At 52.8% G+C, this 14340-nt stretch overlaps 1 protein-coding gene across 1 annotated transcript; it reads left to right on the top strand.

Moving 5' to 3' along the window:
- Nucleotides 1–11156: 11156 nt before the first annotated feature.
- On the top strand, nucleotides 11157–13422 carry TMEM185B (transmembrane protein 185B). The gene has a single exon (XM_025429117.3). It carries the CDS (start codon nucleotides 11249–11251, stop codon nucleotides 12299–12301), a length of 1053 nt encoding a protein of 350 aa, XP_025284902.1. The 5' UTR covers nucleotides 11157–11248; the 3' UTR covers nucleotides 12302–13422.
- The last annotated feature ends 918 nt before the right edge of the window (nucleotides 13423–14340 follow it).

A 14340-nucleotide genomic window follows, 5' to 3' on the forward strand; every position in this document is an offset into this window, starting at 1 on the left:
CTGCTGAGCCGGAGCTCCTGGGTGTCCCACGGAGGCTTGGATGCGGAGGCCCTGACCCTGAGGCCAAAGCTGGCAGACACCTGGGCTGGGCCTGCCTGTGCGGCGAGCGAAGGAAAGCAGCTCGGTGGCCCTGCCTGAGGGGCCTGGGCTGCTCCACTTGCAAGTTCAGGGAGGCCCCGTGGGACAGGCGCTGGGCCGGCCGCCCCGGTGGCCACTAATGAGCGGATGTGTTCTGGGCCATCTGCTGTGGGTTGTCTCCCTGCGGGCGGCTGCAGCTGGGCGGGGGGAGCTGCGTGCCTTGCAGCCTCTGCCCTCCTCCTGGCATGAGCCAGCTCAGCCTGGCCTCATCTGCAACCTGTCCTTTGGGCTCCAGCTCGGCAGAACACGGCAAAGGGGGGCAAAGCTGCCTGCTGCCCCCCTCCTTCTCCCTCTCTCCCTCTCTGGCGTTCCTGGAGAGGCAGGAGGTGATCAGAGATTTTAGTTACTTCCACATCATGCTTGGGACATAATAGGTGCTCAATAAATACTACTTTCTCCTCCATGGGTGATGAGAGGCCACACACAGATGGGTCAGAGCTGCACTCTGGAGCCGCACCACCTGTGCACTCCGGCTCTGCCGCTTTCTTGCTACCTGAGTTTGAACGAGTCACTACCCACCGTGAGCATCAGGGGGCCTCACGTGCTAACATGCGCACCATGGTGCTATGTACTGCGGTGACTGCAGTGGTGCCCGGCCCACGGTACATGCCATATAAGCATTTGACATTACTTATCTTAAGGGAAGAATCCAGCTGTGTCCACATGAGGGATTGAAACAAAATAAAAACTTGAATCCAGTCTTAAGGGGTAAGGACATGGGCCCCCCAGGTCCCCACTCTGACCAATGCCTCTCAAATGCCATCTAGAGATGGGGTCCAGGCTCTGAGAAGTCATAGACAATCCATGTGTTGGCCCCACTACTACCTTCCTTGCCAGCCACACAGGAAATGTTTCTGTCACACAGTGGCGGGGGTGGGGGTGGGGGGAGCCTTTAAACACAGACCAAGTAGTAAGTGACTTTTCCCACCAAAGAGACAATAAAATCACACTCCCTCTCCAAAGCTGCACACAAAACGCTGATCTTGGCGGAGGTTAGAATACAGCCTCTGGAAGAGCTCCTCCTCATCCAAGGGAGAAAGGGATCAGGTTGGAGAGGAACCATTGCAGCTGGCAGCCAGCATTGCCCAGAATCTGTTGAAGGGAATCGGTGGATAAAGATCGAAGATGGCAAGATCGCTATAAAAATAAGTGGCCCCTGGGTGGCTCAGTGGTTGAGCGTCTGCCTTCGACTCAGATCATGATCCCGGGGTCCTGGGATCGAGTCCCACAGGGAGCCTGCCTCTTCCTCTGCCTCTCTGTGTGTCTCTCTTGAAGAGATAAATAAAATCTTTAAAAATAACCACCTCTCTCAATAGGAGAATGGCTGACAGTCGCCAAAGGCTTCCTGCTCATCAGGATGGGCCTGAGGCTTGCCAGGCCTGCAGTTGGCCGATTTCGAAGCCGCCCTTTGGGGTGGTCTTGACCCACACCCCCTTTTACAGGAAGGGAAAAGATGGGTGCAATGAGTAAGCTTCTTGCCCAAGATCTCGCAGCAGGTGAGCAGCAAAGGTGGGCATCCAGACCAGGGCTGCCTTGCATAAAACCCAGGCTGGAAATCACAACTCTGTGCCCTAACCAGAGGCGAGTATCCACACACAAGGGCCCGAGGCCAGCAGACAGAGGCAGGCGGGGACAACGAGAGCCACATGACAGTGTGCCAGGGCTCCGGAAGAAGAACGACCTGAATCTCTGCCCTCTGTCAGTTCTGCTGGGCTGTTTGCTTCTAGGGAGAAGGACATGAAGCCAAAGGCCACCACCTGCCACGTGCGCTTAGAAGCCAGACTTGAGAGGTACCCGCTGCCGGCCAGACCCACCCCAGATCTAATGCCTCCACATCCCCGTAGGTCCCCATTCAGGTGGGGGGATGAAGGAAAGAAACGAACTGACGATTACATCCAGATTTCCACGCTGAAAGGCGGGGGCGGGATAGCAGGGATTACAGCCCCTGCTCACAGAGATACGCAGTCTGCTGCTTGGGTTTGTGCTGCCCATGACAGGAATGTGGATTTCAATGCTCTGAGCAAGGTCACGAGGAAAGGAGAAACCCAGCCACTCAGGAGCGTGTCACCTCCTTACCTCCCGGTCGCCCGGCGACTGGCCTCACCCACCTTGCTGCTCCTGGTGGCTGTGACCTGCGATGGGCCAACCGACCCCGTGCTCTGGGGGTAGGGCAAAGTCCCCTCCCCAGGTCCCTGCAAAATCCTGGGCACCGCCTAAATTATTACCTCAGAAAATAGGTTCTTAGCCACTCACCTCTCTGGTCACCCAACATCAACACACACAGACGTTTCTTAATGGTTAGAAACTGGCCCAAGGCACCTGGGTGGCTCAGTCTGTTAAGCATCTGCCTTCGGCTCAGGTCAGGATCCCGGGGTCCTGGGATCCAGCCCCACATCTGCTCAGTGAGGAGTCTGCTTCTCCCCCTCTCTGCCCCCCCCATTCATTCATTTTCTCTCTCAAATAAATGAATAAAATCTTTAAAAAAAAAAAAAGAAACCAGCTATTATAAAATAATTTTTAAAAAACAACTTGGAAACAGCTGTTTGCCAGACATCTTCCAGGTGTTTTTCTAGATGAATGTCCATTCTGAGCAGTAGCGTGGACGGCATTCCGCTATTCCTTGCACCGCTGTAGAGACCAGACGGTAGAGTCCAGGGACCTGGGTCCAAATGTCGACTTGCGCTGGGTCTCCAGTGGCCCGAGCCTCCCCCTTACGGTGGGCAGCCTGCCACACAAACGGTAGCACTTCTCCCTATCACGCCCTTGTCATCATTCTTCTATTTAACAGTGAAAATCGTTCTCTTGCCTCCTCTTTTCGAAGCCCCTTTTTGCCAGAAGGGGGAAATGGAACCCTCTATTTGCTTCAAAATGCATTCTTGGTTTTTTGTCAATTAAGAAAAAAAATCTTCAGATCTCTGCTCCCCACACGCCCAACTCCCTCCTCCCATATAATCTATGGCATTGCCTTGTGCTGACACATCTGCTGTCGTGGTACTTGGGGTCATAAACCATTTTTACGGAGTTTTTTTAATCACTCACTTAGAAACTGTAAAGTAAAACCTCTTTCTTCACCCCCCCCCCCCCCCCGCTCTGTAAAAGCACTTAGAGCTCAACAAATGACCCATCTTCATGGGGGAAATCTGGTGAGGCCGGATTTGCAATAGGAATTCATTATGTGAACAGTAACTCACCACCGCAAAGGCTCCCTGAATAAAGCTGGGAAGTTTATAGCCGCTTCGGGCAATTTGGAAAGATCCTCAGTGGTGTAAATAACGTTTATGTTCTTACAGGAGAAAACTCCAAGACCAGCAGGAACTGTGCAGAATTTCATTTTCTTTCTTAGGGAGGGAGCTGCTGCTCCATGAGAAGAAAGGGTTGCTTGGTCTAGGTTTTAACCTGTGATGTATCTCCGGCCTCGGAGATGTATTTCCACTTTATATTCAGATGATCCGCGGTGAGAAAGCAACCCCTGTCTCCTCCCCTCGCAGACGATGTCCAGAGCAGGGCACTGGACAGTGCTCAAGATTTATTTCTACCCAGAGTGGTCCTGAATTATGGTTCTGTGGCAGGAGCAGCATCAGGGGAAGCTCCCTCTCTGACGAAAGCAGATGAGCTCTGGCCTAGATGTCTTGACATGAGATCCATGCCCCCCACACACACACGCACAGGGCATCTGGTGGGGATAGAAACAGACTCTAAGGGCTAAAAATGTTTCTCGGGGTGGGGGGCACCTAGCTGATAGTTGTGAGACCTGGCTGCACACTGGGGTAGTTTAAAGAAATTTGGATTTGGGAGCCACCTCCAGGCGTCTGATTTGGTAAGTCTGGGTGGAGGTCCGGGGATCTGCCTGTTTTTTACCAGACATGCTGCATTTGGGCCTGCACTGGGAGACCCCTCCTGACCCACCCGGCCCCCTTAATCTATAAAGCAGAACCGGGCCCAGGGTGAAGTGAATCAGGTGCCAGTTACCTGAGTTATATTTATTTTAGTTACATAAGTTCACTTTTATTTTTTATGTATTTATTTTTTAAAGTTTAAGTAACTGCACATGCAACATGGCTTGAATTCACAACCCCAAGATCAAGAGTCACGTGGTCCTCTGACTAGGCCAGCCAGGTGCTCTAGTCCACTTTTAGTTACAGGCCACCTGACTCTAACACAGATCTGAGGGTGGCTCACCCCCTGCCAGGCACTCTTCTCTCCAGCAGCAGCTTGGGGGGTGGAGGGAAGGGGATGGGCAGAGGGCGGGGGATTATGTTCAGACGATGATCATCTCCTAAACATGCCAGCCTCATATCTCTACTACCTCCCCTCTGTCCTGTGAAGCAGCTGTCATTATCCCCATTTTATGGATGGGAAAACCTAGCCTCTGAGAGCCTGAATCATTGGGCTCAAGACACACAGCTGGTTAAATGACAGAACTGGGGTTTAAATCCAGGTGGTCCCTTCCTTGGCTCCTTCTGAAACACAGTGTGAGCCCCCCAGCAGTGGTCTTGTTTAGAGACCTGATCACCTAGCTGTCCCTCAATCTTCACCCTACAGCTTATGTCTGATGCTTCTTTTTTCTAGTTTCTAGTTGACTTTTAATTGCCAAGAGCCCAGTGACCTCTGGTTCACTCTCTGGCTCTTTCAGGGTGGTTCAGTGTTTCATGTTTGTGTTCTTTGACTACCCAGAAGAGTAATCAGTCCTTGGCGACAGGGGCCACAGGGCCTCACACACACTGGGGCCAAGCAGAGGCCTGGCTACAGCCTACAACACACTTCAAGGCGGGTGGCTTGAAGCATATGTGCAGGCCCAGGCTCCCCAAGTTACATCTCCTCATGAAGGTATCTATCCAACACACAAATTGATGACAGCCCCTAGTGCAGCAATGGTCTGGGCTTTGGGTTTGTTTGTTTGTTTGTTTGTTTGTTTTTAAGATTTTATTTAGGGATACCTGGGTGGCTCAGCAGTTGGGCGTCTGCCTTCAGTCCAGGGCCTGATCCCGGAGTCCCAGGATCGAGTCCCGCGTCGGGCTCCCAGCATGGAGCCTGCTTCTCCCTCTGTCTCTCTCTGTGTCTCTCATGAGTAAATAATTAATTTATTTACTCATGAGAGACACAGAGACAGAAGCAAGCCCCTGTGGGGAGCCCAATGCAGGACTCGATCCCAGGACGCCAGGATCATGACCTGAGCCAAAGGCAGATGCTCAACCACTGAGCCTCCCAGGTACCCCAGGGTCTGGGAGTTTGAGGAACAGAAAGAAGCTGGCATGGCCACAGGAGCCCAGCAAGCTGGTAGGATGAGATGAGAGGGATAAGCTGAGGCCAGGCAACCAGAGCCTTGAAGAGCATGGTAAGGCATGTGGATTTTCCCCAAGAAATGAGAAGCCACTGAAGGTTTCAAGTAGGGAATGCAGACTCTTGTGCCCCATGTTGTGCTGTCTGCCTCCTGTGCTGCTGGGCTGACAGCCCGTCCAAGGCAAGAGCTCCAAACTATGCACAGGGTAACTCCGGGGGCCTGGCTCCGAATGACCTGCAGAAGCATATGCCTGTCAGTGATTGTCTGCTACTCAGCCCCAGTCCAGGAAATAATAAAGAACAATTCATAGTGCAATTGGGATTACAATTTTACAAGTGTCCATTTCTGACCCCCAATTAAAACCTCATTCATCTAGAACACTTTACCCACGAATTGCCCACAAATCCAGGTGAGAACAGGACTAAGGATCACCTTTGTAAAACAAAAAGATTCTATGCCAAGTAAATTAATAGTGCTAAGAGAAGTGCTGGAGAAGAAAGCTGAAATCACACATGTAAACTGCTTAAAATATTTAAGTGGAACCGATTTAAATGCAAACAACTGATAACTGAATTATCCACCATTTGTTCAACAATATTCCATAACTCAGAAGTTTCCCATCCATACCCACACAAACACAAAAATCAGTTTGAATTAGTAATACTTAACTCTATCTAAATGCCTCAAATTAAATTTCCCAGTGCTCCGCTTATCACACTTCTCCACATTTGGAGGTTATCGTGGTTGAGCCCAAAAAGACCACTGACCCCGCAGGGGGCAACTTGCACGTCAAAACCAGTCCTGGTTTTCAGTTGGCTTTTAATTTTTTGCAGCCCTATTCCTAATTTCTGTGAATTACCCTACAGAAATCCTCTGAATGGGCAGGCAGCTGTGTGTAGTAGGAAAGACCATGGAGCCTCTTATCTCAGAGAAGAACGGAAATAAGCCCAATGGGAATGGGTGAGTGGAATACTGGGCAATCCCCTGGTGTGATATTGCAGAGCCGTTCAGAAGATGCTCAAGATGCATTAGTGGTATCTGAGGAATGTTTCTAGGGATGGCAAATCATCACATATCACCACTGATTATCAGACACGCCGCGATATCATGTAGCAGGAAGGCAGGAAAAAATATCCAGGGTGGGTTATCTAACAAGAGGTATCTAAGTAAAGGAAGCTAGAACCCCAAAGGGCTATTCCCCAAATGCAAGGGGGTTGAAAAAGCCCTTTTGGGAAGCAAGTATGTCTTATCCTTGCCCCCAGTGCAGGGAGGGAACAAAGTAGCCCTTGAGAATGTGAGGAAGCCTGTACTCACACAGGTTGGAGTCCAAGCACCTCCAGCAAATGCTGAAACTGAATTTAAATTTAATGTAAAGTCTTCTCAAGTTGGCAGTGCCCCCAGGGGACTGTCAGAAGCCATTGGGAACCCTCTTCGGAAGAGGGGAGTTTTCAACAGGCTGACGGTGCCTGTAAAACAACATCAGTTGTGCAGTGCTAGATCCAGAGATGTTAGAATGTGAAAATAAGCCAGTCTTAGGATTAATGTTAAGCAAAAAGCAGAAGAAAATAGCACGTGGGCAATGACACGTTGTAGAGACTACTAACTGGAAGGAAATACAGTAAAATGTTAACAGGGATTTTCTGCATCTTAGTTGTAAGATTAGAAGGTTGTTTTTTTTTTTTTCTTTTTTTAAATGACTACATTTTCCCGATTCTCCTAAAGAGGCTATGTGTTTAGTGACCATACAGGAAACAGAGGAGAAATACATCAGAGTGATATAAGGAGAGAGGGGGTGACTTCAGGTGGGGTGGTCAGGGAGAGCACCCCGGAGGAGCTGACATGCCAACTGAGAAGGAGCCAGCATTGGAGAAGCTGTAGGAACTGCTCATGCTGCATCCCATGTCAGGATGGAGCTTGAATCACAAGGCAGATGCCTGAAACCTATTTGTTAACTGAATATGGGAATTAAGCAGTAGTTGCTAAGTCTCAACGGGTCCCAGCCAGAGTCTGCAGTCTCTTCAGTGGGGCCGTTCTCACCAGACCAAGCTGAAGAACAGGGCCAGGATACCGGCCTGACCGACGGCAGGGCTCAGCAGAGAACTGTGGTCAGGGTGTCGGGCCTCAGTTTCCCCACCCAGAAAATGAGGTTAGTGCCTTTGCCACCAGAGCCCCTCAAAGTCAGCTTCCGATGACCCAGCGCTTTGAAATATTGAGCCTGGTGCAAGCATGAGGGGCTGGCGAGCTCCAGGAGGTCCTCGCGAGGGCCCAGGGACACTTCCCTGCAAACCTGACACCCAGGAGCTTTAGACAAGCTGCTTTGCCTCACACAGCTGACCTTGCTCCACGCTCAGCAAGGGGAAAAGATGCCGCATCAGCTCCAGCTCCAGCTCCAAACTTCCTGGCCGCTGGTGCGCAGGCCTGAGCTGGATGCTGCAGAGCCAGAGAGGAGACACGGGCCCTGCCCTCGGGAGTCACGGTGCACCTGGCGCAGGGGGCGGGGGGGGGTGGGGGTGGATCACGATGCCCCCACGTGTGACTGACTTATCACACAGCAGGGAAAACAGGCCAAGAGGGGCTCACTCCATCTGCTGCCCAGGCAGAAACAATAGCTGCCAAAGGGCTACAGGAATTAGGCAAATTCTGGGTGTGGGTACATTGTTTCATTTTGTCCTTACAAAGTTGTGAGGTTATCACCATTTCACAGATGGGGGCCGAGGCTCCATTCCTTGTCAAGGTCACAGAGGCTGGAGATGGCCAGCGCCTGAGAACTCCTGCCTTGGCCTGAGGGGTTCTGGAGTCCATGCCCCTAGCCCACTGGCACCCTGACTGGTGTGTGGGTGTGTGCGTGTGTGTGTTGGCAGCAGGGGAGGCAGAAGGAGGGGCAGGAGGCTACCGCAGGCAGGGGCAAGGGGCCAGGGGACCGTGGCTGAATCCCGAATCCCACCCATGTTCCAAGTGCTCAGGGGAAGTGGCTCAGTCACCCAGGTGTCAGCAAGGGAACCCGGCATTGTCACCCTGGCCTGTGTGTGGAGGGTACTCAGCAAGGGCTCCCTGTGGCTCTCCCAGAGCAGCAGCCCCTCATGGAGCTCAGAGGAGGAAGAGCCACTCTAGGCCAGAATGGAAATCTAAAGATGCCCTGGCTGGCTCCATCAGTAGAGGATGCGACTCTTTTTTTATTTTTATTTTTAAGATTTTATTTATTCATGAGAGAGAGAGAGAGAGAGGCAGAGACACAGGCAGAGGGAGAAGCAGGCTCCCGGCGGGGAGCCTGATGCGGGACTCGATCTCAGGACCCCGGGATCACAACCTGAGCTGAAGGCAGACGCTCAACCACTGAGCCACCCAGGTGCCTCAGAGTATGCGACTCTTGATCTCAAGGTCGTGAGTTCAAGCCAAGGAGCCTACTTTACAAAGAATTAAAAAGAAGAAGAAAAAAAGAAAAAGCCCCGGCATTCCCATGGGTCTTCTGTGCATGCAAACACTAACGGAGATGATGCTGTAAAGGGACCTTGCAGATGGAATGAAGTTTACAAATAGGTTGACTTTAAAATAGAGAGATGATCCTGGGTCATCTGGCGGGGCCCAGTGCAATCCCATGAGCCCTTAAAAACAGAAAAGGGGAGGTGCCTCAAACTCAAAACTCCCTTCCTGGATGAGAAGCAGGCACCAGTCTTAGAGGAGCTCTACAGATGGGAAAACACACTCTCTTCACCACAGAGCTGGCAGCAGAGGCCCTGAGGTCATCCACTCCAGGGAGGAGGCTGGGAAGGATTTCTGACTGCTCCAACAGGGTCCAGAGGACCTGGCTCTGGCCCCCCTTCCTGCAGAGCTGCCGGCAAGCCCTCCCCTCCTCAGGCTTTACATTCCCCCGTGTGGTAGTATAAACAGCTCACATTTCTTTGAATACAAACTGCTTTCCATGCATTGATTCATCTGACCCTCAAAACAAGTCTCCGTGATTTTTTTAGCCCATTTCATAGTTGAACAGGTATAAAGGTTTTGAATTTTAAGTTGTTTTAACCAGCAAATCCCTTCTTAAAAGTAAACAGTGAAAGAAAAACCAACATGTAAAACAGATTAGAGCAACTCTGGGTGGGGGAAAGGCTAGAGCCCCACTTAGCTAACATCCCCCCCCCAACAACAATGACGCCCAAGGGGTTCTTTAGAAACCAGGGGCCCTGAAGACACATCTAAGAGGCCTGGTGGGACTCACTGGTTGGGAGTTCCTCCTCCAGGACCACCCAACTGCCTTTAGCTGACGTGGAAGGTGGAGAAGTCGTAGGGAGATCTTTGAGGGCTATAGGACTGTCCACATCACACCACGCTTCACGAGCATCCTGATGCTGACCTGGAAAAGCCAGCTTCTGGATCTGGACCATGGCCCCTACCTCCTGCAGGAAGCCCTTACTGTTACCCCAAAGAGACCCTGACTGACTTGTTTCTCTGATGTCCTTTCCCTCAGACCTGAGGATCCACATTCCATTCCTGCTGCAAGGGGTGGACCGCATGGGACGGGTGGGGATCTGAAAGGCAGAAGGATGAGCAACCGGGGCTCTGCTGGGCAGGTGATGAATGGAGGAGAGGGAGGGACTTGGGGGTCTGCCAAGTGGGCACGAGAGAAGGGAGTGCCCCAAATCGCAGACCTGCTGCAACATGGGGGGCCCATGAAAACCACCCAACGCCCAGGAAAGCCGGGCTGAGACAGACCAGGGTGCATTGCTGAGGTCTCTCAGCTGATGGGCGGCAGAGCCTAGACTAGAACCCAGACTTCCTGACTTCTCGGGTCCAGTGCCCTTCTCCCAACATCGCGCTGCGACGATCGGATCCAGGCAGGGCGAAATAAGCAAAACTGAGGATTCGAGGCTTAGAAGTCTGCGTTTCATTCTGCTCGGAACCTGGCAGGTGCCCTGGGGCAGGAAGCACCTGCTCCCGGAGGGTCTGCCTGGAGGGGGGAGGCGGGGGGCTGCCACCCGGGCGCTGTGCCTCGGCCGGTTCACAGGCGGCGTCCGGGCAGCGCCCGCCCCACCGCGCGGCCCTCCCTCCCCCTCGGCGCGGGGTCAGCCCGCCGCCTCCCGCACTCTCGTCTCCCCGCGCACGCCCCGCCCCGCGCTCCCGGTAGCGGCGCCCACTCGCCCGCCCGGGCCCTCGCCTGCCTCTCCCCGCGGCGGGCGCCGGACCTCCCGACGCGGCCCAGCCCGGGAGCAGGGGGCCGGCGCGGGCAGGACCCGGCGGCCCCGCCCCGCCCCTTCCCTTCCCGCCCCTTCCCGCCCCGCCGGGCCCCGCCTCTGGGCCGGCCGGAGGACGTGAGCTCACGCCCGCCTCCCCGCTGCCGGCGCCGCCAGGAAGCGCCCGCCGACGTCCGCCGACCGGCCGGCGGGGGAGCCAGCGGCGCGCCAGGCCCCGCCCTCCCCGCGCCGCATCCGTAGCCGCTCCCCGGGTGGGGGCCGAACGAAGGCGGGCGGCGGGGCCGACGCCGCGCCCCGCTCCCAGGCGCCGCGCAGCCCGGGGCCCGAGGGGCGCGGGCGGGGCGCAGGCGCGGGGGCGGGGGCGGGGGCAGGCGCAGGCGCAGGCGCAGGGGCAGGCGCAGGCGCAGGCGCACGCCCGCCCCGCGCTTCCGGCCGGGCCACGTGACCGCGCGCGCACGTGTTCCGGCCGCTCGGCGCCGCGGGTCGGGACCTCCTCCGGGTGCGGCCGGGCCGCTGCCCACCGTCAGCTCCGGCAGGCGGGGCGGGAGGCGGCGTGTCCCGGAAGCGGCGGCGACGCGGCGCCCCCGGAGCCGGGCGGAGCCGGGCGGAGCGGCGGGCGCGGGGGGCTGGCGGCGGCGTCGCCATGAACCCCAGGGGCCTGTTCCAGGACTTCAACCCGAGTAAGTTCCTCATCTACGCCTGCCTGCTGCTCTTCTCGGTGCTGCTGCCCCTCCGCCTGGACGGCGTCATCCACTGGAGCTACTGGGCCGTCTTCGCCCCCATATGGCTGTGGAAGCTGCTGGTCGTCGCCGGCGCCTCCGTGGGCGCGGGCGTCTGGGCGCGCAACCCCCGGTACCGCGCCGAGGGGGAGGCCTGCGTGGAGTTCAAGGCCATGTTGATCGCCGTGGCCATCCACCTGCTGCTGCTCATGTTCGAAGTCCTGGTCTGCGACAGGGTGGAGCGGGGAACCCACTTCTGGCTGCTGGTCTTCATGCCGCTCTTCTTCGTGTCCCCAGTGTCCGTGGCCGCCTGCGTCTGGGGCTTCCGACACGACCGCTCGCTGGAGCTGGAGATCCTGTGCTCCGTCAACATCCTGCAGTTCATCTTCATCGCCCTGAGGCTGGACAGGATTATCCACTGGCCGTGGCTGGTGGTGTTCGTGCCCCTGTGGATTCTCATGTCGTTCCTCTGCCTCGTCGTCCTCTATTACATCGTCTGGTCCCTCCTGTTCCTGCGGTCCTTGGATGTGGTCGCCGAGCAGCGGAGGACACACGTGACCATGGCCATCAGCTGGATAACGATTGTCGTGCCCCTGCTCACTTTTGAGGTTCTGCTGGTTCACAGATTGGACGGCCACAATACCTTCTCTTACATCTCCATATTTGTCCCCCTTTGGCTCTCTTTGATAACTTTAATGGCCACGACGTTTAGGCGAAAAGGAGGCAACCATTGGTGGTTTGGTATTCGCAGAGACTTCTGTCAGTTTCTGCTTGAAATTTTCCCCTTTTTAAGAGAATATGGGAACATTTCCTATGATCTGCATCACGAAGATAGTGAAGATGCCGAAGAAACATCAGTTCCAGATGCTCCTAAAATTGCCCCGATGTTTGGAAAGAAGGCCAGGGTAGTTATAACCCAGAGCCCTGGGAAATATGTCCCCCCGCCTCCCAAGTTAAATATTGATATGCCGGATTAAACAGCTCTTCTGGAGAGCGCCCATCTGCCAAACAGGAACCGTATAGACACATGCAAAATCCACCCTACTTTTGCCTCTTTGTTCACCCATCCCAAACTTGGAACTGAAAATAGGCTCCAGACACCATTATCTCATGCCTTGTTTGAGATTGACGCCTGTCAGTCACTCATCAGTATGCACCATAGATGTAGGAGGTTATTTTAATATATGGCGCTGTGTGTGTGTGTGTGTGCTCACGCGCACGCGCGTCTGTGTGTGTGATGTGTGGTGTATACGTGTGAGAGAACTTGCTTTCCAGGCTGGTGCTTTAAAAGCTGGCTTGGGAGCAGTCAGTTGAAGAGGAGGTCCTCAAATGAAATAAATACACAGCTGGGGTTTTTTTTTTAACGGTTACTATGCCTATGGAAAGTATTGTTTAAAAGTATTTTTATACACTGCTAGTCTCAAGTTGTATTTCAGATCGTGCCTGTTGTGACATAATAGCAAATGTAAAGAATTCTCTTTCCCACCACTTGTTTATAAGCCTTAGAGTTATTTTTAGTGTTCCTACTGTTAAAATAGTTTTTCTTTGGGCTTTGCTGATACTGGTCTTTAATATCAGAAAAGGTGAATTTTTCTAATGAAATGAATCCATGCATATGATATTTATATGAATATTTTAGCAATGTAATATATATTATGTTGAATTCTAGTTCTGTGCATTACAATGTATTACGTTAAAGTATTTTTTTAAGTTTATATGTGAAGGTACGTGTCTATTGTAGATGTCCTTAAAGATTGCATAAACCAATAATAGGTGCCCAATGTAAGATCCTCTCAAAGTATTAGGTGTGAATAGGGAACCAAATCCCACGCATCTTAATATTCAGGTATTAGATGACTCAGTCTACACAATTTTAAGGTCTCTGTTAGTAGAGGGAGGAGCCCCATCCTTTGGGAGGACATGCTCCAGAGTGTTACCAGGCCATAAGGTGACACTGTTATTTAGTACCTTGAATTTTCCCACATGGTTAGTAACACCTCCTCAGTGACAATCAGAATTAGCAACAGGTGATTTGTTCATTAAGAGTCTTAGGATATTACTGGGCTATAATAATAAAAAATGTTACTTGTCACCAGAATGCTGAAGAGAGTGGCTTTAACCAAAAAATGGCCAACAAGATCAGGTATTATTTCAAGGGCCAGACTTTTTCATCTGTCAGCAATAGGGAAAGAATAGTTGAGGTTATTTTTAAAAGAAGTACAGGGTACTAACTTAGTGACTTAGTGGTACACCAGGGAAATCGGAAAGGCAAAACCCAGATTCTGGGAGAATAGTGTTCTCCTGATTGAGAACAAAGAAGTACTTTCAAAAAGAGGTTGAAATCGAAAGTGGTGATGTTATCACTGGAGAAACGGAAGGAAGGAATCCATTTTTATCATTAGCAACTTAGTGAAAATGATCTAAATTGGTAGCCATGTGAATGAAGTCAATAACTCGGTTTACCAAGCGAGGAGCCTGCCAGCAACAACAGCTAGTCCCAGGAGCCTGGCTTCCTGAAAGCCCGAGGATGCCACAGCTCAGTTCAGTCACCTAAGGACTGCCAGGCTCCCTCGCCGTGTCTGTCTGTCTGTCTCTCTCTCTCTCTCTCTCTCACACACACACAGTTAACACCAGCCCTCAGAATATGGGAAGCAGCCTCCAGCAGCAGTAACGTTTCTAATGTTTCATCAACAAGGATTCATTCATTTTCTCAAATATTTATTGAGGACCTACCCTGAGCCAGACATGATTCAAATGCGGTCCCTCCCCACACTCACAAAATACACAATCCAAAGTGACAATGAGAAGATCATACTCATCACAGCAGCCTACCTGTGGGAGGGAACAAGCCAAGAGCAGGATATGCAAAATGCCACCTGGAACTTCTGGCCAATCTTTGTCTTCAGGAGCAGAGAGCCCCTGGTCGCCCCTCTACTCCCAGGTAATATCTCAAAGACCTTGGCTTGCACTTGAGTAGGATTGAGGAGTGGAGGGAAGGGTTTGGAGGCAGCAGTGA

Source organism: Canis lupus, chromosome 19 (genome assembly GCF_003254725.2).
Source record: "Canis lupus dingo isolate Sandy chromosome 19, ASM325472v2, whole genome shotgun sequence".
In the NCBI taxonomy this organism is placed as follows: domain Eukaryota; kingdom Metazoa; phylum Chordata; class Mammalia; order Carnivora; family Canidae; genus Canis; species Canis lupus.

Coding starts and splice junctions, on each gene's coding strand:
- TMEM185B (XM_025429117.3), top strand. CDS start 11,249: ATGAACCCCAGGGGCCTGTTCCAGGACTTCAACCCGAGTAAGTTCCTC.